At 50.8% G+C, this 26,734-nt stretch overlaps 10 protein-coding genes across 10 annotated transcripts; 5 read left to right on the forward strand and 5 right to left on the reverse strand.

Moving 5' to 3' along the window:
• The first annotated feature begins 51 nt into the window (after nucleotides 1–51).
• On the forward strand, nucleotides 52–2,187 carry M438DRAFT_344239 (uncharacterized protein). The gene has a single exon (XM_029905172.1). It carries the CDS (start codon nucleotides 402–404, stop codon nucleotides 1,884–1,886), a length of 1,485 nt encoding a protein of 494 aa, XP_029761979.1. The 5' UTR covers nucleotides 52–401; the 3' UTR covers nucleotides 1,887–2,187.
• A 467-nt stretch (nucleotides 2,188–2,654) lies between these two features.
• Nucleotides 2,655–6,231, reverse strand: M438DRAFT_333743 (uncharacterized protein; the record flags this gene model as incomplete). Its single annotated transcript, XM_029903646.1, has 5 exons — nucleotides 2,655–2,741; nucleotides 2,797–2,949; nucleotides 3,005–3,171; nucleotides 3,230–4,934; nucleotides 4,984–6,231. 5 exons carry the CDS (start codon nucleotides 6,229–6,231, stop codon nucleotides 2,655–2,657), a joined length of 3,360 nt encoding a protein of 1,119 aa, XP_029761980.1.
• Nucleotides 6,232–6,813: 582 nt separating this feature from the next.
• Nucleotides 6,814–7,843, reverse strand: M438DRAFT_344240 (uncharacterized protein). The gene has a single exon (XM_029905173.1). It carries the CDS (start codon nucleotides 7,659–7,661, stop codon nucleotides 6,957–6,959), a length of 705 nt encoding a protein of 234 aa, XP_029761981.1. The 5' UTR covers nucleotides 7,662–7,843; the 3' UTR covers nucleotides 6,814–6,956.
• Nucleotides 7,844–9,629: 1,786 nt separating this feature from the next.
• On the reverse strand, nucleotides 9,630–10,979 carry M438DRAFT_240190 (kinase-like protein; the record flags this gene model as incomplete). Its single annotated transcript, XM_029899520.1, has 1 exon — nucleotides 9,630–10,979. A coding segment is annotated over one exon (1,350 nt), but the record flags the coding sequence as incomplete, so codon positions are not given.
• Nucleotides 10,980–14,182: 3,203 nt separating this feature from the next.
• M438DRAFT_185027 (2,3-diketo-5-methylthio-1-phosphopentane phosphatase) lies at nucleotides 14,183–15,367 on the forward strand. The gene is made up of 3 exons (XM_029899217.1): nucleotides 14,183–14,371; nucleotides 14,597–14,777; nucleotides 14,862–15,367. Exons 1-3 carry the CDS (start codon nucleotides 14,324–14,326, stop codon nucleotides 15,359–15,361), a joined length of 729 nt encoding a protein of 242 aa, XP_029761983.1. The 5' UTR covers nucleotides 14,183–14,323; the 3' UTR covers nucleotides 15,362–15,367.
• A 6-nt stretch (nucleotides 15,368–15,373) lies between these two features.
• On the reverse strand, nucleotides 15,374–16,199 carry M438DRAFT_373339 (S-adenosyl-L-methionine-dependent methyltransferase; the record flags this gene model as incomplete). The annotated part of the gene is made up of 2 exons (XM_029908411.1): nucleotides 15,374–16,048; nucleotides 16,104–16,199. The coding sequence occupies 2 exons, from the start codon at nucleotides 16,197–16,199 to the stop codon at nucleotides 15,374–15,376; spliced, it is 771 nt and encodes a 256-aa protein (XP_029761984.1).
• Nucleotides 16,200–16,379: 180 nt separating this feature from the next.
• Nucleotides 16,380–18,431, forward strand: M438DRAFT_344244 (cysteine proteinase). Its single transcript, XM_029905174.1, has one exon. The coding sequence runs from the start codon at nucleotides 16,684–16,686 to the stop codon at nucleotides 18,217–18,219; it is 1,536 nt and encodes a 511-aa protein (XP_029761985.1). The 5' UTR covers nucleotides 16,380–16,683; the 3' UTR covers nucleotides 18,220–18,431.
• A 479-nt stretch (nucleotides 18,432–18,910) lies between these two features.
• Nucleotides 18,911–19,498, reverse strand: M438DRAFT_333749 (uncharacterized protein; the record flags this gene model as incomplete). The annotated part of the gene is made up of 1 exon (XM_029903647.1): nucleotides 18,911–19,498. The coding sequence occupies one exon, from the start codon at nucleotides 19,496–19,498 to the stop codon at nucleotides 18,911–18,913; it is 588 nt and encodes a 195-aa protein (XP_029761986.1).
• Nucleotides 19,499–24,398: 4,900 nt separating this feature from the next.
• On the forward strand, nucleotides 24,399–26,203 carry M438DRAFT_270933 (PR-1-like protein; the record flags this gene model as incomplete). The annotated part of the gene is made up of 3 exons (XM_029900442.1): nucleotides 24,399–24,728; nucleotides 25,605–26,070; nucleotides 26,124–26,203. The coding sequence occupies 3 exons, from the start codon at nucleotides 24,399–24,401 to the stop codon at nucleotides 26,201–26,203; spliced, it is 876 nt and encodes a 291-aa protein (XP_029761987.1).
• A 72-nt stretch (nucleotides 26,204–26,275) lies between these two features.
• On the forward strand, nucleotides 26,276–26,678 carry M438DRAFT_185159 (uncharacterized protein). Its single transcript, XM_029899218.1, has one exon. The coding sequence runs from the start codon at nucleotides 26,428–26,430 to the stop codon at nucleotides 26,638–26,640; it is 213 nt and encodes a 70-aa protein (XP_029761988.1). The 5' UTR covers nucleotides 26,276–26,427; the 3' UTR covers nucleotides 26,641–26,678.
• Nucleotides 26,679–26,734: the final 56 nt, after the last annotated feature.

Below are 26,734 nucleotides of genomic sequence, written 5' to 3' on the forward strand. Positions count from 1 at the left end.
ACGCGCGAGTCTGGCCAGATTGCTCGCGTTTCAGCCTCACACACTTGTACAGACTCGGCTGTCTTTTGAGAGCTGACATGTTGCAGGTCAGAGATGGATAGGCAGACAGATGAATTGGTATCGCTTCATCTATCACAACATCGCACGCGATGTCCATGATGGCTGCTGCGGCGCGGACGAAGTTACGAATGAGCGAAGATCATAACCTTAAGATGCATTAACGTGGTGAGATCACCGGAATGCTTACTGTTTACGCACTTCGGAGACACCGCGTTCCTGAGAGATGGGTGTTTCAGGAAGTCGCATCTCAATCTGTTGGCGAGGCTGTGTAAGTCATGCCTTCCCTTCTGTTCGTGTCGGCCTGTGCCCTTTGACCTTTCCTTTCCGTCATCAACAACAAAATGCTCCTGGGCGAGAAGAAGAAGAAGCTATCGGGCTTCTTGCTGGCGCTTCTACCCAGTTTCGTACATCATCTCGTCGTCGATGTTCCTCACAAACCGACTCGTGTTTCTCCTACAGCATGGCTAGATGGAGCCCGCGGCTGGGCCGCCTTCTGCGTCTTCCTTAGACACTTCGAGTTCACATACCACCGAGCTGGAGCGCGATCATACGGCACCGTCAAGGACCCGAAATTCCCAAACGAGAACCGTCACTTACTGCAACTACCGATCCTGCGGCTGCTTTACAGCGGAGAGGCCATGGTTGCCATCTTCTTCGTCATCTCAGGCTACGCATTGTCACTCAAGGCATTGAAGCTAATCAGAAAGTCTTCTCACGATCAATTGATGCGAACCCTTACGTCCTCGATCCTTAGACGCCCTTTCCGCTTATACCTCCCTTGCCTTGTATCGACTCTTATCGTCTTCGTCGCCCTTCGCATCGGCATCTACGATGGCCCGAACGCTATTGCCGGCCCAGAAGATACCTTCAGAAAGATATTTCTCGGATGGGCCCATGATCCACAGCCCCGGATATTGCCCACCTTCTGGGAGCAAGCAAGAGACTGGACACATGAGAATCTGCGCCTGTTTGATATCTTCACCCACAAGCATTGGCCCGAGAGCAGATACGACGTACACTTGTGGACCATTCCTCAGGAGTTCAGATGCTCCATGGTCCTGTTCCTGACAATCGCTGGTCTGGCCTTGGTTCGCACGAGAGTCAGGATCATCACTTTGGCGCTTTTGGTCGCTTGCTCCTTCCAAGCTGATGCCTGGGAGTTGAGTGCTTTCTGGAGTGGTGCTCTGATCGCAGAAGCCAATCTCATTCGCCAAGAACAGAAAGACAATCGTGTAAAGGTGGATCCCTTTTCAGACGAGGAAGAAGAACCAAGGACCCAGTGGAGTACTGCCTTGACATACTGTGGCTTTGTCCTGAGTCTTTTCTTGTTGTCCTACCCTTTTCAGGAAGCAGAGTTCGCTCCTGGTTACTCCACTTTGTCAAAGCTCATTCCGTCAGGCTTGCGTAAGGAAGAACGCTACCGATTCTGGCACTGCATTGGAGCAATGCTCATGATCTACACCACCAGTCTCGATGGTCTGCTCCAGACTTTCTTCAATAATTCGCTCAGCCGTTATCTGGGGAATATCTCCTTCGCGCTGTATCTCATGCACGGTTTCACACTGAAGACCATCGGCTACGTCTCTGTGTACAACTTCTGGAAGATTACAGGCAAAGAGACACTCTTCCAATATGAGTCTGGCTTTGTGCTAGGTGGATGTGTGGTGATCCCACTGACGATTTGGGCAGCCGATCTGTTCTGGAGGGGCGTAGATGTTCCGATTGTGAAGTTCACGAGATGGTTCGAGCAGTCACTTCTCCCTTATGCAGATGAAAACAGCGACCCGCTCTTGATCGAGAAGTCGCCTAGAGAGCATCAGCCTTGATTCCTTTTGCATTTTCTTCTTCGTACGAAAGCGTGGCGGGACACGGAGTTTATCACTACACGAGATTAGATTTAGAACAATTTCCTTTTATGACACCGCATGAACTCTGGACACGGCAGACCAACTTTTGTATACACATTTAGACGTCTCAGTATTAGAGATGATGATTCACCATCACAATCTCATCATCATTGATCGCGTCTGAGCTGTGGCTGTCGAGGCTACTGGATGTGCTAAACATAAGGGTATCTCCAACAAGACACGACGAAAGTTGCTATTACATTGTTTAAAATTCGTGAAATTCCTCTCCCTGGGCGGAGAGTCTCAAGTGATGTCTGTCCAAAGGCAGGATGCTTTCCATATCGATGAATTTGTCCGAAGAGAGCATCTTGAGGAGCGCGCTCTCAATGGACACGCATCTACGTATCAAAAAAACATCGTGCCTTTTGATGGAGGGTCGGATAAGCGTGTCCTGAGGCTGAGAGCTAAGTTTGGGTGCCGGGTACCCCTTAGGAGGGTTGAGCCCTGTGCATCTTTGAAGTCTCTGCCCCAGACTCGGGTATCTCGTGGATCTCCTTGGGAAAATACAAGATGTTTTTCTGGGAAATTCGTACGTCCAGAGAGTTTACGAGGCTCCTTTGCTCTCTCTGGAGGCTGTCGGTTCTAGGAAACTGTTGTGTATCACGTCAGCATCACAATTTTGAGTGTGATGCTGGCTAAGATTCCAGATCTGACGCGCAAATGTTTTGCGATCGACGTATGAGTTTATCATCCCTGGGCTCTCGCCCATGCAGCGAATGAATCGATCTTTGGCGTCAATTCTGGTATCCTGAATGGCTTCGTGATGGAATCGTCCTGTATTATGGTCAGTCACTGCATCGTTTCGTCATCAAATGAAGGAGTAACTCACCATTCCTGCTTCAATAGCCATGCCGATTTGCTCGACGCGGGCATTGGCTGATGCGGCTATGATTGGTAGATTTGATCTCATCTCGCCTGTCCGCTGGTATTCGCGAATACGTCTTGCGCATTCGAGACCGTTCATGACTGGCATTTCGACGTCCTGGCCCATGTTAGCAAGATCCAGATTGGTGGTTTGGAGAGGTGGAGGTGTTCACCATGAGGACGACATCTATATTCGGTGCGGCAAGATCAATCTCATTGCCCTTCCAGAGTTTGGTCGTTTTCAAGAGATCTAGCGCGTCTTGGCCGTGGTTCGCAACGTAACAGATATATCCCTTCTTGGATAGTTGTTTCTCAAGAACACGTTGGTTTACGGCGTTATCTGTGCATCGTCAGTCAAAGTTCGCAAGCTAGTGTAAAGCCGTCGTGGCTTGTGTTACCTTCTACGATCAGCACGCTGACTGGTATTTTGCCAGGCTTGAGAATGTGTGCTGATGGGCTCGGTATTCTGGAGATCGTGTCTCCATTTTGTGTTGATGGCGGCGCGCTTTTATGTGCCTTGATGAAGAAAGCAAATCTGGAGCCCTTGCCAGCTGTCGAAGCGACGCCGATCTCTCCACCCTGCAGTTCGACCAGCGTTCTGCTGATAAACAAGCCCAGACCTGAGCCTCCATACTGTGAATATGTTTTGACGGAGCCTTGGGCGAACCGTGAGAATATCCGGTTCTTCTCTTCTTCGTTCATACCAATGCCAGTGTCCTCGACAGTGAACCAGAGGTAGCACGTGTGCTCAGAGAACTCGGCTGTGTCATAAATACTGTCTTGGAACGCGCGTGCGATCGAAAAGTCTACCTGCAGATCGAGTGGACGCTTGATCGATGCACCCATTCGGACTGTCACGTCCCTTGAGCTGCCATCGTCCTTGGGCTTGGTCGTGAACTTCATCGCGTTCGTCACCAGATTGATCAGCACCTGCATAACTCTTCCTGGATCGATGGCCGTCCACTCCGCTCCAGAGGTCTTCAAAGAGGGATCAGCAATGGTGCTGAGATTTATTCCCAGTCTTCCGGCCTCCACCTCGGACATTCTTCGAATATCGGAGAGGATACTGAGTGACTTTGTGGGAGATGGGCTGATGCGGAGGAGGTTGGCGTCGAGCTTGCTCAGGGTCAGAGTGTCGTCCACTATACGCTTGAGATGGGCAGCACATGAAAGTATGGTTTCTACTGCGTCAAGACCAGTCTCTATGGCTTTTGTCAGCTTTTGAGGGTCTCTTGTCAGGCCTTCCTGTGCTTGTAGAGTTTGATCCGTCGAGGCAGGGGTCGACTCCTGGATGTCGGATAGGGACTCCAAGGCGCTGTCTGCACAATGAACGATCGCACCAAGTGGGTTCCGGATCTCGTGGCTGGTAAGGTCGATGAACGATAGCATGTGCTTCCTACTCTCAACGGCTTCTTCAACCCGAGTTCTTTGTATTGATTCGGCATACTTCAGATGACTGATGTCCGTGATCGCGCTGACGACTTGATCAACAGAGCCGTCATCATTGAGCTCGGGTATAGCGTTGAGTAGAACCCAAGCATTGCCACAATGCTCCCCATCAGGATTTATCCACGGTCGATGAACCCTGAATTGGGCGTGGACTGGTTGAAGCTCGACTGTCAGCTTATCCCACAGACTTTGAACGAACTCGCGGTCTTCTTCAACGATACAGGGGTTCCAGTTGATCTGATCGAGGTCGCAAGGTTCGTGTCCAGTAAGCTTGAACCATTCATTTGTTGCGAACGATACTTGCCGGTCTCCTTTCAATATACAGATACCACACGGGGTCATCTCCAGAAAGCGATACATGCGTCTTTCGGCTAGGCCTGCTTTTTCTAAGGCTGCAAGTTTGAGGAGCGCCTCTTGCTCTGCGGATTTCTGATGCTGAATATTTGTGATGACTCCTATGATAGCATCGATATTCCCATTCTCGTTTCTTGTTGGTTGCGCGCTACAGAGAGCCCAATCTTTATTTGCACACTGGATTTCGTATGATCGAGATTCGCCTTGCAGCAACGAGTTCCAATGCTCGAGAGGAATGCACGATCCGGGAGTCGGGCCGTCGTCGTCCGTGGTCCGAGGTATCAATCTGTAGTATGCATCCTGTCTAAGTCAGTACATATGCTTGTAGAAGAATTGGTGAGGTACACACGTTGGCAAATACTAGACGACCATCAAGGTCGCGCTCGAACAAAGCAACATCTGCTAATCCAACAATCTTGGTAATCCTCTCGACTCTTACGGTTGCAAGCTCGGCTTCTCTTTTGCGAAGTGCAAGTTCCTTGTTCAAGAAATCTTTCTCGATGCGCAGTCGCCTGGCAGTTTCTTTCTTCTTCCTTGCTGCCTCTTGCGCCGAATTGATGGATGCAACGGTGTCGGCAAACTCTCTCTGTAGCCTGAAGGTCCATTCTCGGTATGAATCGTTGTACGAATCGCGTGTGGATAGTCCCAGTACCAGAAAAGCGTCCACTTTGCTTAGCTGATTAGTGCTGCTTGGGCAGACTACAGCGCCTCTGCAAGCCTCACGAACTCCTCTGCTTCGTGCTACATCCTGCCAGGCTATCGGTATGTCAGGCTCGGCAACGAATACTGGAGTTCTCGTGGCTCGTGCGCTTTTGAAGTACTGTGTAAATGGTCCCAGCTCTCCGTCAAGATCGAGTTGTCGAGGGACTTGTGGCGAGCTCGCTTCCGAGTGTCCTGTGATTCCTTTTAGTGTATAGACAAAGTCTTCCAAATCGTTCCCGCTTGAGTCTGATCGATTGTCGTTCTCCGGAGGTAAATTGCCATAGTAGATAAAGGCGAATGGAAATAGCTCCGGGTAAGAAGAAATGCTCGTCAATATGTTGTTCCAAAGCGTTCCCAGATCAGAGGATGTTTTCCAGGATGTGGTCAAATCGTTTAGAGCCGAGCTTCTTTGTTCCGATGTAACGGTCGCTGTCGTCTCGGTAAAGATACCAAGAATACCGTGTAAAGGAGGAGGGAGGCAAATGACTGTGCACGTCATATGAACATTCTCCTTGAACCCACCACTTGCCATGACCATCGGATAAGAATCAGTGACCCATGCTCGGCCAGTGCTCTCTGCTTCGGCGTATATGGCCAACATGCCCTCCATATATGGTTGCCACTCCACCCAGCTTATTAATGGAAGTCCAAAGTAGCGTGGATGGTAGTCACGGATGAGGCGTCCATAAGCCTGGTTGTAAATCACCACTCTGTCTTTCCCAAGGAGGAGACATTGCGGATTCGTCACCAACATAGTCAAGAAGATCTGTGTTGCGAGTTCCTGCGGCCAGCTATCGAGTGGTCCTAGAGAAGTGGCTGCCCATTCAATGTTGTTGAAAAGTTCTAGATGCTCATCCATATCTGGGCCACGTAGTCTGTCCAAGACCGCGGCCATTGGCGACGATTTTGAGTAAAATCCCTCCATCGCGCTCGTTGTGATGGTGTCTGTTCGGTCCAATCGCGAACTAGCAAGCTGTGAATTAGTTCCTTCGTGCCCACGGAGAAGACGGCTCAAGATATGTCTTCGGGCATAGGATCCAGTTCAGGATTAACAGTAAATTATCACGGGCTTCTGTCAGGTTGTTGGTATAGACAATTATCTGCCAGCGCAGCGTCAGTCGGGAAGGAAGGCAGAAAACCACACAGGCGAAGAACAGAAGTGGAATGTTCGACCGGCATGCCGATGCTCTGAATCAGATCGGTCGATGCACACCAGATCGACGCCGAGGCCCCGGCTTTGTATCTTGAACTAGTCTTTTGGCAAGTGCAAGGCTCACAAGTGTCGTCCTCGCTGTGTGCATATTTGCGATGTGGTTACTGTCAAGGAGACGGCTTCGTCTTCCAAGCGAATGCAGTCAGAGAAAATGGCATTTGTCGATCCCGTCCGCTCTTTCGACAATGCAGTTTCGTGGCATTGGTCTGGAACGTTGGATCTCAAACTTTAAATTTCGAGACTTAGTACCGGTAATGCCGGAGACCCATCCTGGGGGCTCTACACGCTCTTGTACGAGTGCTTTCCTTCTGTTATGGGTGCGATGTGGTTGGTAGCTCTATGCATTCTATGTCTCTAAACCTTCACACGATTGACCCAGCAACCAACTCCGGAAAACTCCATCCTCATTACTTCTCAAATTTCTTTGAGAACAAAATCATGCCACCAGCAATATCATGAATTGGGTTCTCCTTTCCACCTTCGCTAGCCCATCCCACTTCCTGGTCGATACCGTAGCGTTTGTAAAAGCCATCCTTGCCATTCGCGCTCACCAAGCTAACACAAATGCCTTCCTCGGTCGCACGCTCGATACCCCATTTCAACAACTCCTTGCCATAACCGTGACCTTGGTACTCTGGTCCGGTACCAAGAAGCGCCAAGTACCAATTCTCGAGACACTCGGGAGTCTTCCAGTAGTGTTCTGTGAATGGCATCGCACGGTCTAAGATATCCACCATTGCCGAGTCTGCGGCACGATTTTGCCAGATAAGAGAGCCGAGCCAGTTGTACGCGGGTATAAGGAAACGGCCAGTAAACCAAGCAGACCATGATTGTGAAGCAGCCATACGGTCACCACCAGGGCCTTTGCGCGTCCAGACTGCTACACCAGTAACACTGCTAGGTTGGTCTTTGGGGTGAGATACCATGACAATGGTGCGGCCGTCGAAATAATCCTTTCGTAGTTGTCTCAGGAAGAACAGATACATGTCGCCAGGGAATGCGGATCGATTTGGGTGAATACGTTCGCCGAAGAGATCTTCATCTTTGAATGCTTTGGCACACACGTGCGCTCCTGGCAGCAGATCTGCAAAGTTGGCGGGTCGAATGGGCATTGTTTGTTTGATGTTCAGGGTGTTGGGTTGTAGGTGAATTCGAGCTTTGCGAAGATAGCGTGGGCGGCTGCGCGCGATATGCAAATCGAGCCTTGGTATATGCGAAGAAAAAGCAACGATTTGAAGAGAATGTGGCCTACCAATATAAGAGAATATAATATCTACTGCGCCGCAATTTATGGCAATGGATTCTTTTGAAGACAGTCATAGAAACCTGGCAACTCGTGTCTGTCGGTCCTTTTCGCCGTTTCGCATCGACCTACCATTTCGGGACAGGACATCAGGGTTGCCCCCTCGACGACAATATCGGGCACCATCAAGGTCGTGTCCTTCCATGTTTCACTTCTACACTCTCATGGATATGTGCATTGGTTATATTACAATGAGGTGCGGTGCTCGATGTGTAGATTGATCCCTCAAGTGAACCAGCGAAGTGGAGAAGTTCAAATTCAGGTTTCGAAAAGAACAGAGTATTGGCATCTTCAAACATGTGAGATGCCCAGCTACCAGCATGATAGGAAAAGGTGGAACAATCCCTAAATTGACACAAATGAGGACATGTTGACAGGGGAGAAGAACAAGTTTTAAAAATCGTGAACCGTAATAATCATATTGAGTGGGAGAATCTGTAAATTTTCTGCAAAGAAAATTGTCTACAGACAGCGAGTCCACAAGGGACCACCGAAAAGCGCTCGCCCTCGCTATTGTTTTGCACATCGTCAGCCGTTCTCGAAACCGCTCTTTTTCAGAAAACCTTTATCCTCTTTTTGTTCCTCCAAGAAGACCGGACTTTTCGTTTGCTTTTCCCCTTCTGCAGCCCGCAGTGTTTTGATGAAGTGGTGATGAAGAAATCGTAACAAGAAAAACGCCCTTAACCGACCAAACCCAGGCCAAACCCATCTTGTCGCTGAAAATGTAATAGTTGAGAAAATGAAACACAAGAAAAAGATACAGAAAAAGATGTTCCATCGACCGCCCAGCGGTATCGTGTTGATCCATTGAGCGCCAAGCCATGCCACCGCTGGGTAACTTGCTTATTTTCGTCCGATATGAGTAGAGTTGATGAACAAAGGAGATTATGAAACTGGGGCTGCAAGAAGAACACCGAGACCGAAAAATGTACAGTGAGAAAAGCTGAGAGGAATGAGAAAGATGAGGGATGTACAAAGGCAGGCGAGCGTGGTGGTAGCGTTGTGACTACAAGTGGAGGTCATGCCAACCTCCAACCCACTCAAGGTCGCCAATGTCGTCATCATCCAGAGCATCAACAAACGGCTTGTTTGACTTCAACAACTGCTGTCCGCAGGTAGCAGGCTGAGTGCGAGGCTTGCTGAGAGGTGAATTGAAGAAGTGCTGAGGCTCTGGGTGTTGACGCCAGTCGCGATTGCTTTGCCATAAATCATGAGGAGGCGAGACATGAGAGTTGCTCTGGGGTTTGCGCTCCCAAGCAGGGACACTGCCAGTAAAAGAAGGTGTGTTTGTAGCCAAGGGACTGTCTTTACGCCAACTGGCAGCGCGTCCACGAGACTTTGGCTTCTTGGCACTGTTGCCGAATGGCGTGAAGTTGTACTTCTCATTCTTCTCAAGCTTCTCAGTGCTCTTCTGAGGAGTCACAGGAGTAGGTCTGTTCGAAGCGGAGGCTGCGTCAGCCTTGCTTCCACGTCTGAGGTTACCCAGAGCCGACCACTTGTCAACGATGGACCGCTTGGAAGGTGGTGAATACTTCTGGAAGACAGGAGCGGAAGCAGCAACACCAGCGATTTGCTGAGGGCCGGTAGCGCCAGGGATGTCACGGCCTTCCTCGGCAATCTTAAGCTCGCTCAAGCCACGCGGGGTGGAGGAACGACCAGATGCATTCTTGATGTCCATAGCAGCCGAAACAGCAGACAAGGGACTAGGCTCGAAAGGCTTGGCAGTGGTGCAGCGCTCAAGGCTGGCGGCAGAGTTGAAGGCAGGATGCTGGAACTCTTCCTCTTCATCCTCCTCCCAAAGGTCACTCCAGCTCTTGGAGAAGTTCGCATCCATGTTGCCATAGACCGAAGCCAGAGCTCTGGAACTCTTGATGGGAACGGACGAAGAGATAGGGACGGGCCTGGAAGAAGCGTGACCAATGAGCTCGGCAGAGTTGTTGGCAGATTTGTACGACATGCCCAGAGAAGACTCCATGGTCGAGTTCAACGAAGTCGAATCGGGATCCGTGGAAGTGAACCAGCTCTTTCCAGTGGCCTCCTTCTCCTCGGGGAAGAGGTCCTCCGTGTAGCTTTCGTTGTCGAGGATGACCGAGAGTTGACGACCATGCTTCTGCGAGGTCTCGCGCAGAGCCTTTGCCCATGGGAAGCAGCCACCATTGTCAATGGTAGGGCTTGTGATTGAAGGGGTACGTAGAGGCTCGCGGTTGAGGGTAGCACGGATAGGATCGCGATCCTCGATGCAGAAATCGTCCATGGCGTCGTCGTCAGTGGTGAAGCTAACAACCGATTTGAGGGCAGTGCGAACGGCATCCAAAGAACGCCTGGAAGGGTCGAGAGCGAGACAATGCATCAAGACATTGAAGGTGTCCTGAGACATGGTGGGGAAGACATCGAAGAGAGACTGGCGGTCCATGACAAAGTCATCGAACAGAGGGTCCGACTGGGTGGGGGTAGCGAAGGGGTTGCGAGAGAACAAGACGTTCAACAAGCAGATACCAATCGCCCAGACGTCAGCAGCAGCAGGCGAATAACCATTGGTGTAGCTTGTCTCCTGGAACTGCTCGGGAGCCATGTAACGGTCGCTGCCAACAGCGTACTCGGTAGACCACTCATCTCTGGTAGCAAGACCAAAGTCACCGAGCTTCATCGAGCCCGATTGAGTCAAGAAGATGTTCTCGGGTTTAATGTCACGGTGGTAGACTCCTTTGGCGTGCATGAATTCCACAGCGGAGATCAGCTGCATCATGAAGTCACGCACGTGCTCGGTTTCCAAAGGACCTCTGTTGAGACGGATCGCCTCATACAGATCTCCATTGGGACAGAACTCGATGACCAGATACGTGTGGTGCTCACTCTCGAAAGTGTCCAGGAGGCTGACGATGTTGGGATGCGAGCCGAGATGGGCATGGATCTCCAACTCCTCGGAACGATCGTCGACGGCCATGACAGTGGGGCAAGCATCGGAAGATGAGGGCTTGGCGATGCACTTGATAGCAACCGTGGCATCGGTCTTGACGTTCTTGGCCATGAAGACCATTCCAAAGGAGCCATGGTTGAGAGGAGACAGAGTCTTGTAACGACCGTCCAGGAGGAGGTCCTTGTCGAATTGTTTCCGCATGCAGTCCATTTGAGCAATGATGTGAGGGGATTAGATATGAGACGTAAAAGGTTAAGAGACTCCGAAAACCAGCTTGGAGAAGAGAGTAGACACCGGAGAGCTGTACAAGCCGATCGGGAGAGATGGCCTTGGTGTCGACCGGAGATGATGATTCAAGCAAAGTGCTAACCACGGATGGCGTGAAAGAAGAAAGCAACAAACAAGTCCGCCAAAGACGAGATCGGGTAAATGATGAGGGGATAGGCAGTATCGACGCAACGAGCCAGAGAGAAGGAAGGGATCAAAGCCCCGAACGCACTATGAATAAGAAATAGTAGAGGTCGTTAATGTGAGCATCGAATAAATGGTGTACTGAAAGGGAGTCCGGCAGCAAGGTTGGCAAGCTGGGAGGTTGAAGGGCGGACCCGAAGGTGAAGCTTAGAGCGTCGAGTGTGACAAGCAGGGTCTCTCTTAACGGGACGGCTATTCGTGGCTTTGTTGTTGTTGTCGTAGGCGAATGGGGAGGGACTGTACAGGATCGAGCGATTTGTTGCCGGCAGAGGAGCAAACGATGAAGCCGACGAGCTTATCAATGCAACGGGTAGGAGAGCTGGACGCTGATTGATGGTAGTTGGCGTGGGCGTCGTCGAGTGCTGGTGGGCTTGGTTGACTGAGGCTTCAAAGGGATGTTGACAGGCAGGAAGCCGAGGGAAGCCGTTGCGAGGACGAACTGATAAGGCGAGACGACGGAAGCTGAGGAACTGGCGGTCGCTGTGTTTTGAAGCTCGCTGGAGGGACAGGTAGCACGAGGCGAGTGGCAGTCCAAAGTCCGATGGAACAATGAAACAGAACGAGGAAGTCGTAGGGTCCAAAGGAGGAGGGAGCTGAGGTTGTCGTGCTATCGGCTATCGGCGCTTCCGCTTTGGTCGAACAGGAAACGCGAGGAATGCAACGGCGGCAGGTGCGAAACACTTTGAGCAAGAGTTTGTAGGTGCAGAAGGAACGAACCGGGCTTAGGAAAGAGCAATTGAGGGGGAGTTATGGGAAACAAGAGAGAGCTTAGCGGTGTGAGTCGAAAGATAGAGGGCGAGAGGGAAGCAGGTGGAACACTGTCGGTCGGCGACAAGACCCGAGGAGTCACTAATGCGCACGGGCCCAACCCGTTGTCACTACATCAATAGCATCCCACTTTGCGTGCTGTGGCGGATGGGGCCCACATGATCATGGGGGCTTGGCCAACTTTGCTCCCAGGCACGATCTTTCCGACTTCTATGTCATTCTTTGTCTCAAGGAACATTCGGGAAAAGCGTCATCTCCTCAGGCACTTGCGTGTTGTCTTGCGAAACCGACTCCCTGTTTATGCTGCGACGTCGTGTTCGTAATCTCTCGAAGCCTGAAACCATTTCCCCCCTACCTAGGCATGTCAGTCTGATTAAACTCCTATGTATGCACCGCCTGTTCAGTTGTCAACAAACATTGCTCGGTCGGGCCAGCTGTTTTGTTGTCGTATCAGTCCAGCGCTTTCTTTCTTTCAACTTCCAATCGCTTAGAACTTCTCCGCGTCAACTCTAGGCATGTGCCTATCCTTATCACCTTTGATCGTCCGAATCAGAGTCCCGCGGTCCTTTGTCCAGGAACGAGGTGGCTTGACGCGGCGACAGACATCTCACCACCCCTGCCTCCCCACGGCTTCGTCCAATCAATTCCCATGGGGTCGCTGCGGGAAGCCGCTGCCGATGTCTTGTATATTATGAATATTTATACTATTCGAGAGTACGTTGCAGACTTGCAGCGTGTGTGCTACCGACTTCAAGCTTGCACAGCTCAGAAACTAGTGCTTCCTTCGTACTCAGCCAGTGCGAGACCGGGGCCAGGCAAAGACGTTTGACTGAAACACGTAACTGCAAGAGAGCAGGTGACGCCCTCACGAAACACCACAGGTTGATGAAGAGCATACGCAGCGCTTCGCACAAACAAGTGTGCTGAGATCGTAAACAAGAAGGTGATCCTCAGGTACCCCAACGTATGAAGCTCGAGCGTCAAAACGATGCTGCATACTCCGGCAAGCGGACGTGGGGCACGGCGGAGTGCCTGCATCAAAGCAATGTCGGTGTGCTCTACCAAAACATAGATGCTTTCTGTTGCATCTGGGCTTGATTCTCCAATCAATCCTCCATTGAACGAGCAGAAAATTCTCCTCTGTGCCGGCCTTTTCATGAGCTCGATCTGCCAGCCGTGGCGGGCTTGCATGCATGCATCGAGGACACTCCGGTACCTTACGCAGGTCACACGCATGGCGGTATGCAAACCAAAGCGGCTTAGCCATGGCCTTACGCTTTGCTCGAGCGTCACGCTTGCCACCAATTTTGGCTCTTCAGGTCTCCACGTGTCGGATACCGCAGTATGCTTGTTTCTTTTTGCATACTTTGTGCAAGTTTTATGCTATCGCTGGCGGTTGTAGGAGTAGAGCCCAGGCTTTCGACGAAGGTTATGTCCTTGGCCAGCAGGAGACATGCTTTCAGGTACCGCGCCGCCTGGATTGGCATTATCAATATGAAAGAACTGCAACACAGTCTAGCCGGCGTCTACTCGAAGGAGGTCTTGCGGTCTGCATCTAGCCGCCCATGTTCAATTGACGGTATCTCCATAACGGGTATAACTGCCCTGAATATTGAAGCTACTCATATTGCCCCGCATGATACCTCGACAAGACCGGCCGCCAGCATACACCAGTAATGCAGTGAGGCGACGATGGCTTATGTATCCTGTACACCGCTCATTGAACTCGAATAAAGTCTGTTGTCCACTCAAAAGAGTCCTTATCCATGAGGTGATTGCTTGATCTGCCATGTTCGGCCGTAGCCACTACCTGACGACCGAACCTTCTATGGAACACGTAGGTTGAGAATTTTACTGAGATCTCAGCGCTATCAGTTACAGGTGATGGGCGATCTTAACTGATTGAAATCGCGACATTACCCAGCGTATGGCGATTTCGTGAGTAGGTTGTGTTGAATGGTGAATAGACAGCTTTACATCAAGGTGTGGTCTTCTCTCAGGGTTCGGTCGAAGCCTTTCCCAAGTTCCCAAGCGCCATCACCAACCGCAGCGTCTAGACTTTTACACCGCACTTTGTGCAACATCGCATTGAACGACCATCGACCCAGCAGAAAACAATGCTTCCACAGCACGAGAACGTGGGCACTGTGCTGCTCGACATTGGTATGTAACCGACTTTCTTGGCTGGCCTTGGGCCGCCGTATCTCAAAATATTGGGACTTTTTGCTACCTCCGCTCACCGCACTATCACCAACGTGCGTGCTTGAGTATCGAGCGAACCGTCTGTCTGCGATAACAATGGCTAATCATTGCTAATGACAGAGGGAACTGTTTGCCCTATCTCTTTCGTCAAGGATACTCTGGTAGGTCGAAGATTTTTTTCTTTTGATTCGTGACAACGGCCACCTGATCAAATCGCGTCGAAGAGCACCGTATTGATGCCAGATATTCACGCAATTTTTGGATCGCAACACATCTTCCATTCTTATTCCCTTATCACCATTTCATGAATCCACTAAACCATGTTGTTCGCGCAAGATAGTCGTGCTATCTCGACATTCTGATGCTGAGACTGACGTTGTATCAAGTTCCCTTACGCCTTGAAAGCACTTTCGAGCGTCATCCAGGAAAGATGGGACTCTGCGGACTTCAAACCTTACCGTGATGCCTTCCCTACCGAGGCTCAAGCATCTCCAGAAGCATTTGAAGCTCACGTTAAGGACCTGACGGCCCGCGATGTCAAGATCGCCTATCTCAAGAACCTGCAAGGTGAGTCACACTACTATCCTCGGCCCTTCTTATCTCAGGCCCACATGGGTGAATACAATCTGACTCGAACTTTTGTTTTGTAAGGCTATCTATGGCAGGCCGGTTACGAGAACGGTGCCTACTCTACCCCTCTGTTCGACGATGTCGCTCCTCAACTCCAGCACTGGCATGACTCATCCAAGCAGCTTGTCATCTACTCCTCAGGCAGCGTTTTCGCGCAGAAGCTCCTCTTCGGGCACGTTCAAGATCCCCTCGGAGGAGCGGATGAAAAGCGTACGCAAAACCTTCAAGGTTTGATCGACGGCTGGTTTGACACGATGAACGCTGGTCTGAAGCATGATGCTAGCAGCTACACCAAGATCGCCGAGGAGTTGGGAAAGCCTGCTGACACCGTCCTCTTCTTGAGCGATAACGTCAAGGAGGTCAAGGCTGCCATCGAGGCAGGTATGCAGTCTATAGTTGTGGACAGACCTGGTAATGCTCCCCTGAGCGAGGAAGACAAGAGCAAATATCAGGTCGTTGAGACACTGAATGAGATCAGTCTGTCTCCGGCACAGATCGACCACAGATTCTTCAAGCGATAGAACAGCAATCAATCAAGTCTGTTTCCTCTGGCAAATGGCCCACCAATTGTCTCTGTCATAGCCAGCTTCAACAATTGTGCCACCAGCGAGCTCGATGTTGTGTTCTAGCTCTCCTTTTCGGTACAGGTGGTAGTAGCGGTAGAAAGTCTTGTCACCAGCAGGCTCGAGACTCGTACCGGTGGTCTGTCCCTCTTGAGTGGAGGCGTCGGGCTGGACGCTGTCTCCTTTGTTTTGCTGTTTGCGGTCCTTCTTCTGTTTCTCTTTCTTCTCGCGCATGACCCAAGGCACCATGGTGTCTTGTTCATTTCCCTCATCCCAGCCTCTTCGGCTCTCCTTCTGTTCCAAGGCCCACACATAGAGCAATGCTTTGCCATGTTTGTTGAGCGTGTCGAGGATAGTCCGCACAGCTTCTACGCGACGTTCGGGCGTCGATAAGTGGTGAAGAACGGCGATGCTGATGGCAAAATCGAACGAATGGTTCTGGTGAGGTAAAGAAAGAATATCCGAGACGACAGCTGCGTGAGGTTGGTGCGACGAGGCTATCTTGGTGAGCGAGGGCGAGCGATCGCTGCCCACGATGAAAACGGAGGGATTGACGGTCAAGTATTTTCCATTTCCACAGCCAATGTCCAGACCTACGGAGCCAGGACTAAGTTCTTTTAGGAACTTCTCAATTACTGGCCACGGCTGAGATGAACTACGGTCAGAGAGGTGGTTGTGCGTGCGGAGCATAGAGTCGCACCTTGTAGCGTGTCGCCGAGAAGTGCGACGCAATTTGCTCATACACATCGTGCACATGTTGAGCTTCGTACTCTGCTCCAGCCTGTTCAGCTGCCATATTGACAAACACGCAATGACAAGACCAAGTTTTGGTTTCTCCAAGGACAGGAAGCTGTATGATTTCTCTGTACGCTGTGACGACGCCAAGTCGATCATGTCAATGTTCGGCCTTTCCGTATCCGGAAATGCCTCGACTTTTTTTGTTTCAAAGTCGCAAACTTTTTAATTCATCGCGTCTACCTCGACTGTACATACTGCTTACGAGCTCGGGAGAAGTACAGCAATCATCTCTTGGACCAGGAATCCGGACTCTCGCGTTTCGGTCACTCACTGTGCGAAATCCGCTCTTCGAAACGTACCTGACCACCCGTGGCAACCGCGTGCATGAACAACAGTAGTCTCCCGTGATTTGCTGTCACTCCTGTTCACTCTCTACAATTGTCAATGTGAAGAGTCTGCGAAAAGGCATTTTTCTATTGGTCGTATTCTTCTTTCCTATTGTCATCTGAATACTCCGGATTATTGTCCCTTCCTATTCAAGCATGATGCGCACGACATTAAAAGGGCGCAACCAAGAAGTTGCTGCCTCTTATGTCGCAAATGCTCTGAAACATTCAATTCTTCGATCATTTCGCGCACTCAGCTCCTCGAACTGCGCCCACTGCAGGAACGTAGCCCTTAAAGATTTCCTGGACAAAAAACGCCGGTTAAAACAAATGGAAAACTCCAAGCAGGCACGCGCAAGGAGCCTCCCACCAGCTTCGATCGCTTCTGAAACCAACCCTTCCATCACACCTACTGTTCCGCGCACTTCTTCTCTGCCACCAGCACAGCCTGCTCAGGAATCATCGAAGCCCAGCAAGAAGAGAAGAATCTCCGAGTCTGAGCCCCCGGAAGCAAAACCTCAGCATCAGGCGAAGAAACCTCGCACGCAGGAACAGTCATCAGCAAAGAAACCCGACCCTCAGTCTCAAGAGCCAGCCAGCCGTTCGCCAGCCACGGACGAGACCAAGCCCATTGTACCTCAGAAGAAGGGGCTCAAGCAAGAGGCCGTCCCAAGCAAAGGATCCAAGCCTGAGCAGGCGTCGACCAAGGGCAAGCTTTCGAAATCATCAGCTCCGCCTGCTTCCGGAATCTCGAAATCCTGGCCATCAAACGTGGGCAAGCAAAAGATCAAGGGCTTGTTCAACCCGGCTCAATGGTGCTATCGTCGTAGCGTGTTGCAGAGTCTGATCGCGGTACCCCAGCTATTCAATCTTCTGGATGAGTCGCACAAGAACTGCCCAAAGCAAGGCAGATGCGTGACCTGCGCAATGCGACAGCTTCTCCTTAGCTACCACTCCTCTTCTGGCGGTGTTGGCAGTCAGCTTGGTGCCCTCGACAACGCAATCAGAGCAACCGGCAAGACAAGTGATCCTCGTTGGAGTGCTGTAGGCCACACGCAAGAGGACAGCAACGATTTCTTGCAATATCTGCTCGGCACCATAGAGAAGGCCAAGGGCGTTCAGAAGGACCAGTTCTCATCTCTCTTCGGCGTCAAGCACAAGATCTCCTGGTCTTGCGATGGCTGTAAGAAAACACACGTCCACAGCGATCCACCCAACTTCAGTCTCAGTCTGCCGATTCCGAAACAGTCTGGTACAGTCAACATCACCGATTGTCTGAACACATACCACCGCGAGTCCAACGTTACCATCCGCTGCGACAAATGCAAGAAGAACTCCAAACGCACTCGCGTCTTCCAACTCGATAATGCACCTGATGTCCTGCCAATCCAACTGATGCGCTTCGGTTTCGGCGCTCGTGGACCTACAAAGAACAAGCAGCACGTCGAATACCCTGAAGAGCTCGACCTGGCTCGCTGGTCATTGGACACCTCAAAGCCACTCAAGTACCGTCTTCAAGCCATCGTCGCCCACTCTGGCACGCTAAAGTTCGGACATTACATCGCTTACGTTCGCGGCGCCGACGGCATCAAAGAAATTAGTGATGACACGATCATGAACAGCAGTCCCAAAGAATGGAAGAGACCAACAACCAATTTCAACCCCTACATCTTGGTCTACATCAAGCAATGAGCGATGGTCGAGCAACTGTCGTTATCGGGTTGCGTTTTTTTCCCCCGGAGTTTTGCATAGCAGCATTGCATTGCTTCCTGTTTCTTTTGTTCATATATGTCGTCGTACTTGGGCATAGCATTGCATGGCGTAGCATAGACCAAGTTTGGGTTCGAAGGGAACCCATTGTTCCGTACATAATTTTCAAATCGCTTACGCACTTTTCCACCAGATTTGGTTTCACCTTGCGCGTGACATGCCATGATAAACTTTTGCACTTGTGACTATTTGGGCAGCCACAATCGCGCCTCTTCAAGACCTGTTGAGTCACTCAAGGTATGGTTCAAGACAGATGAGACGAGTGATTGATCGGAACTATGATACATCGACACGCCCATGCTGTCACAGAGGTATCTTGAATTTGAAGATCACAACGACGACAACGGTTACCGAGACTTGGGGACACGAAGAACGCTCGTTAAAGCAAGAACTTTTGTATACTAGCTTGGTAACTAGGCAGCAATCATTAATTAAGCGTGACCAGATGGTCTACAGTGTTTAGTACAGGGTGAAGGACAGGGTAACCCCTCTCCAGGCGAGCAAGTGCCATTTTCTACCATCGATAAACCTGATGGCGGAGACTTGACAGTCAGAACCAGGTTTGGGAAACATCGAGCATAGCTTTAGTCAAAGTGATGGTTCCCCGACGCCATCATTGCAAAATGCAGCGATGCTTGACGCTGCTCTTGCCCTTGCCCTTGCCCATACCCTTCTTAGTCGGCTTCTCACGAATGTCTTCTTCCACATCCTCACGCGTGACCTCCTCAAACCAGCTGTCACATTTCCCCTTGATCTGCCCAGCAGCCACACCCTCCCTCGGAGCACAGTGTGCGCGGAATCTGACGACATTGATACCCCCACGCCTGCAGAGGTCCCAGAGCCCATCCTCATCACTTGTCAGAAGCTCCACCCGACCTCTGATTCTTCCGTCTTGGGCGAGGTACTGCATGTTGATGCCCATTGCAAAGTCCTCTAGGTCTGCCTTGCCCAGAATTGCCGGCCATCCTGATTGGAAGCGAGACCACACTTGCTCGCGAACTTGGGGCCAGGTGTGGTGGGAGGGAATGGTGATCGCGATGTTCAGCTCGTCGAGGATGCCGGTTGAGGCGTAGCGTCCGCTTTCGAGTTTGACGCATTCCCTGCATCTTTCGAGAGTGAAGTGATAGGCGGTGGATTTGGGGCACTTTTCATTGAAGAAGACTTCGCCTGGATAGCTCGGTGGTGATTCGATTGACGACATGATTTCGTGGCGCTGGAAGGCGATAGATGACAGGATTTGGGAGGAGTGTAGGAAGGAGAAGAGGATTGTTTCCTGAGTAGTGGTTGTAGAAATAGACACAAGCGAGTGGGGTGCTTTGTTTGGTGGTTCGAGTAAACTTGCGCAGTTGAGTGTCGACTATTGGCTCGAAGGCGGATCATGAGAGCGTTTTTGAACACTTCTCTAGCATGTCTATGCCATTCTTTCTGTCACCGAGGCATATGATGCAAACATAGCCAAGATATGTTCACAGCTGGCAGAGAATGTCGAAAGTATTCCATATCAATTTTCACAAATCTCATGACCTTCGTACTTACTTTCAAGTCGTTTTCATTGCTCTTTAAGCCCTCAACCTTGATGAAAAGCAAAACGTCCTGGGACTAAGGCATTGCTCCTTGTGGCAGTCTGGCGTATGATTATCCAGATGTGATATCCCGACCTCCCCGCGTGCCAAACTCTGTCAAGCGTAGAGCTGTAAAAATGCACGATTTTTGCTTCATTAGATGTGGCTTCCACGAAAAGCGTAACAGTTAACCATTCTCTAGGGACGTTCGCAACGATCTCGAAAAGGTTGTTCATTTCTACAGCCCGGATAACTCTAGGCATAGTCGCGGGAGATGGGTGAATGTGACTGTTAGCACACCGGGAGGGAGCTATGATACCGACCGTATGATATATTGTCCTCGCGATGGATGGCCATGTCAATCTCATACATCTCTATGGTGCGATGGCCTACCTTGCAGAGTTGGCGCTGGATCTCCGTCCGTGTCTGTCTGTGTCAGCAGCAAGAACTTGCATATTCTTACCCTGACATGCTTTCGGTCGAGCTTCTTAGCCGCCTAGGGATGTTGCGGTATGCTCAAACCTGACCACCAATCGTCACATCCTGTGTTATGGTACAGACAACATACCGTGCCGACAAGCCACACGGCCATCTTCCGGAAGTCGCAATGTTTTCGAGGACGCAAGGCTTTTTTCGAATCTGTGAGAGTTGCCCGTCGCGACGACTATTGTGTCGCACCTTCCCTTGGCAAGCGCGAATCGTTCTTTCAACGCCTATCTGATAACAACGACTAGAAAGGTCAACGACTTGGACGGTTGTTGACATGCCGACAGTTTCTCGTGGCTACACGCCACGTGAGTCGTTGGCTACAAATATCCACCGTCTCGAGTCAGATCCGTATACCGCATGAATATTCGCTCGTCATCGAAGCAGGGCAGTCTAGAATTTCGCGGCGGACGCTGGACGTCAGAGATATACAGGCGGCCGCTCGCAAGCTTAAGAGCTTTGACACGGGAATCTTGATGGAAAGGAGATTTGCGGCGATCCTTTCGAGATTGCGTCGTGTTTTGGATGGCCTTGAACTGTGGTGATTCGTGAAGGAAGAATGTTAGGTTCGAGATTCGCGAGAAGCTCTGGCGTTCGTCATTTCGGTTCCCCACGACCAGGGCAGACGAACCAACACGCCTGTCAACAACCCCATGAAACCAGTTTAATTCTACGACTTGAACCATGACTTGCAGCATGTTTCGAGGGCCTGAAGCTTCTGTGACAGTTTCGAAAACTTTGAAACCGACATGTTTCTCGGATCGTGGCCGATGGTCATCTTGCGTTCATGAGTTGGCGCGGATAGACATCTGTGAACCAAACCGAAGGGAAGTCGTATCTGCTTGCAAACTGCAGAACAAACTGAGAGGTAGCGCCTATGGGGAAACAAACAGATGTAAGGTACCGATGTCCTAGGGCTGAATCATACGTTTTGTGAACATATCGACGCCAGTAACTGTCTCGAGTCTTGACTAACATCTAGAGCTGGCATAGGGGTGAGAGCATCGAGATTGACTTCTCATTGCAGATTCAAAGCCAGTTAGTTGACCACCAGCTGTGCGATCACAAAATATTTGCTGTAGCTTGAGCAACAAGTTGGTATATATGGTAGTTTTCCCCAAAAAGTGGACCACTAAAACCAGCCGAAGTTGATCAGTGAGCGGTCAGCCGTAAGCTCATGCGCATTCAAGTAATGCTATCGGCCAACAAATGTATGTTGGGAGTTGTTGAGCTGCAAGTTGGGACAGAGTGGATATTCTCGAGGGTACGAAACTGGAGCTGCTGCTCTGCCATCTTCAACAATGGCATCTTTGAGCCGAACAAGGTTATCAACCGCATACACGGCTCATACATACTTCTCGGCAATGCTTGGGCTCGTTAATGCAGGGAGAGAATTCTTGTAAGGTACGTACCTCACTCTAGCCCTTCTCTGATGTCGAGGATTGATGGAATCTGAAAAGCTACCTCTCGGAGCGACGACAATCCTCGGTCCTGTGATAGCATATGACGATTTCATGGCTGTAGCACAAGTACTGCGTGGGACCACAGATGTTTCCGTTTGACAGGTCATGGCAGGTGCATTCTGGCTTGATGACGAAAGGCGATTACTCTGGACCCGAATTGCAAGGAGCGCCAATCTAAGTACAAGGTTACTTCAATACCAGCCATTACCCAAGATTGCAAACGTTGACATGCGATAGACCATGGGCAGGTCGATTCTTCTGACGCGATGGCAAGTGATCTCGTCGTCACCTTTGGCCAGAAAAGGACTATGGAAAGAGAGCAGATCTCATTGATACCTTAGAGAGGAGCTGCCGTGTCTTGAATTCAGCTTTTGTCAAATGATCTGGACACGCGGGAGCTCAAGACAGTTTTGATAGTTTCAGGCGAATAGACAACAACCATCATGTAGAAGAGCAAATGCCACAGCCGCACCATAGAACAGTCGGTATTGTAGATCTTCTAATCCGTACTGTAGATGACCGAACTTTGAATCACTGCTCAGCTTGACAACGACAGGACGTTTCGTGATCGACTACAGTGTTGTGTTGCGACAATTCGTTTTTGGTCTTGACGCAGGCAGCCCAGAAAGGTGCCTGCCTTCCTATAAGCGACAACTGTACTGCCGTGGTGATAGGCATCGCTTTTTGTCAACGGCCAATCCCAACGTTGTTGGGGATGGACGAGAAAGGCGGTTGTCAAGCCAGCTGTCGAAACTTCGAACAAAGCGTTGCGGAACGTGGGCTGACGGCGGAAACGAGATCAACGACATTCCATTGCATTTCATGCACCGAGGTCACACAGAAAATCTGCATCATAGTGCACGCTATTTTTCCGATCCGCATTAACGAGCCTCGAGCAGCTGTACATCTTGCTGAGAATGACCGCAGGTCTGTTAGATCATGAGTCGCTGGCGCCAACCCGAACAATGGAGGAAGTGAAAGGGTGTGCAGTGTGACTCAAGCTGTGAGCGAAGGGGTAGTAAGGAGGCCGTATCGAGTGACAAACCGGATCTCGAGTACTGCGACAACATCAACACGGTGTGGTTTCGGTCGAGCTGTTTTGACAGGTCAAAGTCACGGATTTTGTGGTTGAGACTTTTGGATGGTCTGAACGGCCCCTCCTTTTCCCACGCTATTCATCGAAACCTTGTTAGCTACTCAATCGCTGTACAGCGCTCGGCTGGCGCTTAGTCTTGTCGTACCACGTTTTTCCCCTGGCAGCCAAACGCTCAGGACTCAGGAGAGCGCTTGTCGCTATGATTCGAGGCGGCGTGAAGACAAGTTCGCATGGTGGAATAGCATCAAGGCGAGGCCCTGTCATACGAGCGTGAAGAAGCATGCACCGTGCATGTTTGGATCGGATCCGGAAGCGAAAGAAGACAGGGGCTTGTACCCCACAGTATAGAGATGTGTGGCTATTGTACTTGCGCAGGAACAACTTTTCTTGCGTTTCATTCGTCGGTACCTTGATTTTCGCGCCGGGCCGCGGTTGGACCTGGGAGAGCTTTACTAACGCGGCTTGGACATTAGGCAATCACGGCTTTCCAGTCCTTTGTTACATGATTTACATTGCTACGATTCCCAGTGATGAAATGGTTGCGGAGGAGATGGATGTTGGGGGTCTGGAGGTTTGAATCAAGAAACACATTCCACGACCGACCAACAAGCAAGGAGTGGCATTCGAACCACATGTCAAGCCTAGTCTCCTGAATCTTGTCTAGACTTCGGAACAGTAAAAGAATGCCACACTCCCCTGAAGCCCGAGCCAGCCAACCTGTCCGTACTCAGCTGCAGTGAACCTTATACAAAGGAGCCGTCTGCCCAGCGAGGCGTTCTAACGGTGCTCGTACGCAATCGACAGCCACCTGCATTTGCGGAGAGTGTTTCATCAAGTTCCACTTTCACTAACATCCCGGTCACAGGAGTCGTGCGGCCACTAGCGTTTTAGCCCCCGTCTACCACCACTTCAAAAGTCGCCCACCACGCTGCCACATCAGCTTCTCTCTCGTTGTCCACCACCGCTTCTTTCTTGTCACTCGTTCACGCGCCTTTACGGTTGCATTTCACTCTTTTTCCACCACACTCTCTGCAAGCCATTCCCTCCGTGAGGACTTTCACGTAAGTACGCACTCTTCCAAGAATCCCATCCATCACCCTGCCCGTTATATAAACAACACCGTTCGCCCTTGAAGATCGATAAGATCCAGCCCATATCCTCCACACACATTCGTTCCCTGGTGAGCACACCGTTACGGTCCCTGTCAGAGACAACGAACGGTATTATTGCAAGCCGAACACTCTGGCCGTGTTCATCGTCAATTCACCTCCCGTTTGCCCCAATCACTCTCTACAATCGCGAATAGATAAAAGCTGCCTGCCTCTGCTATCTTCTGGAAAGATCAAAGCAGTAGCAGAAGAACGCAGCAGCAGTAGCAGTGGTCACTAACATCTGGCCTACCAGTCTTTCAAGTCTTCCACATTACCCGGATCTGGTATCCCTCAATACGAATAACTCACATCAACTACAATCAACAAATTACAAAGAATCATTATGCGCACTTCTACCTTGATCACTGGAGCCGCCCTGGCTGCCAGCGCCTTTGCCAGCCCAATCTTCAAGCGCGACCTTGAGATCGACACCGTCTACGATGTCGCCTACGAGACTGTCTATGTCACCGAGACCGAGGGTGTAACTGTCCCTGTCACCGTCTCTGCAGCCGCCGCAACCACTCCTGTTGAGCAGTCCGCCCCTGCTGCCACGACTGAGGCCGTCCTCACTTCTCAGCACTACGGACACCGCCACTCCTGGTCCAAGGCTGCTCAGTCGTCGGCTGCCCCTGTCGTCACAGTCGTCACCTCAGAGGCTCCCGCTGCCACCGTCGTGTCTTCGGCCACTTCAGTCGCCGCTGCCTCCTCGTCCGCCGTTTCCAAGGCCGCCATTCCTGCTCAAGGCTACACTAGCGCTTGGACCTCCTCTTGGGCCTCTACCTGGGTCGTGACTCCATCTGCTGAACCCACCACTGCTGTTGCTACTTCTTCTGCTGCTCCTGCAGCCACCACTGAGGTGAGCTTACTTGAATCGTTTCATCATCTTCTTTCTCGTGACTCGTTACACCCCCGTGTGAACTTCGAAAGCCTTATGGCTCAGATGTTCCGTCCTGCCTCCTCCTCCCAAGTCAAGCGTGCCACTTCGACGATCAAGAGAACCTCGACGGTGAAGGCACTTTCGACGACGAAGAAGATTACTGTCACCTCCTCGAAGAAGGCAACTTCAACGAGTAAGAAGGTTTCTTCGTCGGTGAAGGTGTCGACAACCCAGAAGGGAACTCCCATTTCAACGAAGAAGGCTTCCACGACCTCCAAGAAGACATCATCGAGTACCAAAAAGGTCTCTTCCCTCCCCTTGTCTACTGTTGAACGCGTTGCCGCTGTTTCTGCCTCACGCAATGCTTGCAAGCGCGAGTCATCTGTTGCACCCCTCTCCAGTTCATTCACGCCCTCATCTTCTACCAAATCTCCATCCTCCTCTTTCCTCCCTTCTATCAAATCTTCTTCTTCATCATCATCAGCCTCCTCCTCCTCCTCCAAGCCTTCGTCCTCCTCCGTCAAGACCTCATCCACCTCATCTCGCCTATCTTCCGCTACCTTCTCCACTGCCACCAAGTCTTCATCGTCTCTTTCCAAATCGTCATCAACTTCATCTTTGACAAAGGTTTCATCATCCACGTTGATCAGCGTTGCTAAAACTTCGATACAGGCTAGCACCACTGCCGCCGCCCCCGCTGGCAAGGCTACCACCTACCAGCAGCGCGTTGTTGACCACCACAATGTTCACCGTGCCAACCACTCGGCTCCCGCCCTTACCTGGGACACTGACCTCGCCAACACCGCCGCCAAGATCGCTGCCACCTGCGTCTACGCCCACAGCATGGATGTCAACGGCGGTGGCTACGGTCAGAACATTGCCGCTGGTGTCGAGGCCAACAATGTCTCTGCCGTCATCACTGAGCTCTTCTACAACGGTGAGGTCGGTTACTTCAACAACCTCTACGGCCAGGCCAACCCCGATATGACCAACTTCGAGAAGTGGGGCCACTTCTCTCAGCTCGTCTGGAAGGGAACCACCAAGGTTGGCTGCGCTACTCAGTACTGCTCTGGCGGCCTTGCCAACGTTGGTCAATACGTTTCTCCTCACTTCACCGTTTGCAACTACGGCAGCCCTGGTACGTTCCTCCACTATGACAGACACTCAAATTATATACTAACATCCTCATAGGTAACTACGCCGGTGAATACGCCCAGAACATTGGTGCTTCGCTCAACAAGCCTACCCAAAACTGGTCATACAACCTGTAAGGGATAGTCCAGGCGACGCAGCTCTCAAAGTTGCCTGACGACTCTTGACGGCAAACACTTCTCTTCTCCTCACAGTGCTGGGCTTTCCAAAGAAGTTGTCTTGATGGCAACGGAAGTCACATATTTTATCTTTCTTCGTTTCTTTTCTTTGTTGATTGCATGTGGGGGAGTTTGTGGGCAAGTGGGACTGGATTCTTCATTCGCCCTCCAAAAAAACAGAGGATATGGTTACTGACACAGTCAGCAATCTGTTCACGACTTTTTTACTACTCGCCTTCAGTGTCAATATTTTTTCACGGGATGTGATGGATCGCATGGTTTGTGGTCAAAAACTTTGTAGCTTTCGCTTCTTCGAAATGAAATTCGCCGATGAAACGAGCAATGACTTTTTACTCTCAGTCCCGTCCCTGAAGTTTCCAATAATTAGTTCAATGTGATTCTGCGATCAAGTGGCTGACGATGTTCTCATGGACCAACTGCTTGGAGGTTGGACCTCTTCGCAAAGCGCTCCGTTATCCATGTTTCCTAGGT

This window comes from Aureobasidium pullulans, assembly GCF_000721785.1.
Source record: "Aureobasidium pullulans EXF-150 unplaced genomic scaffold scaffold_6, whole genome shotgun sequence".
NCBI lineage: Eukaryota > Fungi > Ascomycota > Dothideomycetes > Dothideales > Saccotheciaceae > Aureobasidium > Aureobasidium pullulans.

What these genes read in the sequence shown, in the direction of transcription:
- M438DRAFT_344239 (XM_029905172.1), top strand. Translation starts at nt 402, where the DNA reads ATGCTCCTGGGCGAGAAGAAGAAGAAGCTATCGGGCTTCTTGCTGGCG.
- M438DRAFT_344240 (XM_029905173.1), bottom strand. Translation starts at nt 7,661, where the DNA reads ATGCCCATTCGACCCGCCAACTTTGCAGATCTGCTGCCAGGAGCGCAC.
- M438DRAFT_344244 (XM_029905174.1), top strand. Translation starts at nt 16,684, where the DNA reads ATGATGCGCACGACATTAAAAGGGCGCAACCAAGAAGTTGCTGCCTCT.
- M438DRAFT_185027 (XM_029899217.1), top strand. Translation starts at nt 14,324, where the DNA reads ATGACAGAGGGAACTGTTTGCCCTATCTCTTTCGTCAAGGATACTCTG. An exon ending in CTTTCGTCAAGGATACTCTG is followed by an intron (nt 14,372 to 14,596) that starts GTAGGTCGAAGA and finishes CGTTGTATCAAG; the next exon opens with TTCCCTTACGCCTTGAAAGC. An exon ending in CTATCTCAAGAACCTGCAAG is followed by an intron (nt 14,778 to 14,861) that starts GTGAGTCACACT and finishes TTGTTTTGTAAG; the next exon opens with GCTATCTATGGCAGGCCGGT.
- M438DRAFT_185159 (XM_029899218.1), top strand. Translation starts at nt 26,428, where the DNA reads ATGGTTACTGACACAGTCAGCAATCTGTTCACGACTTTTTTACTACTC.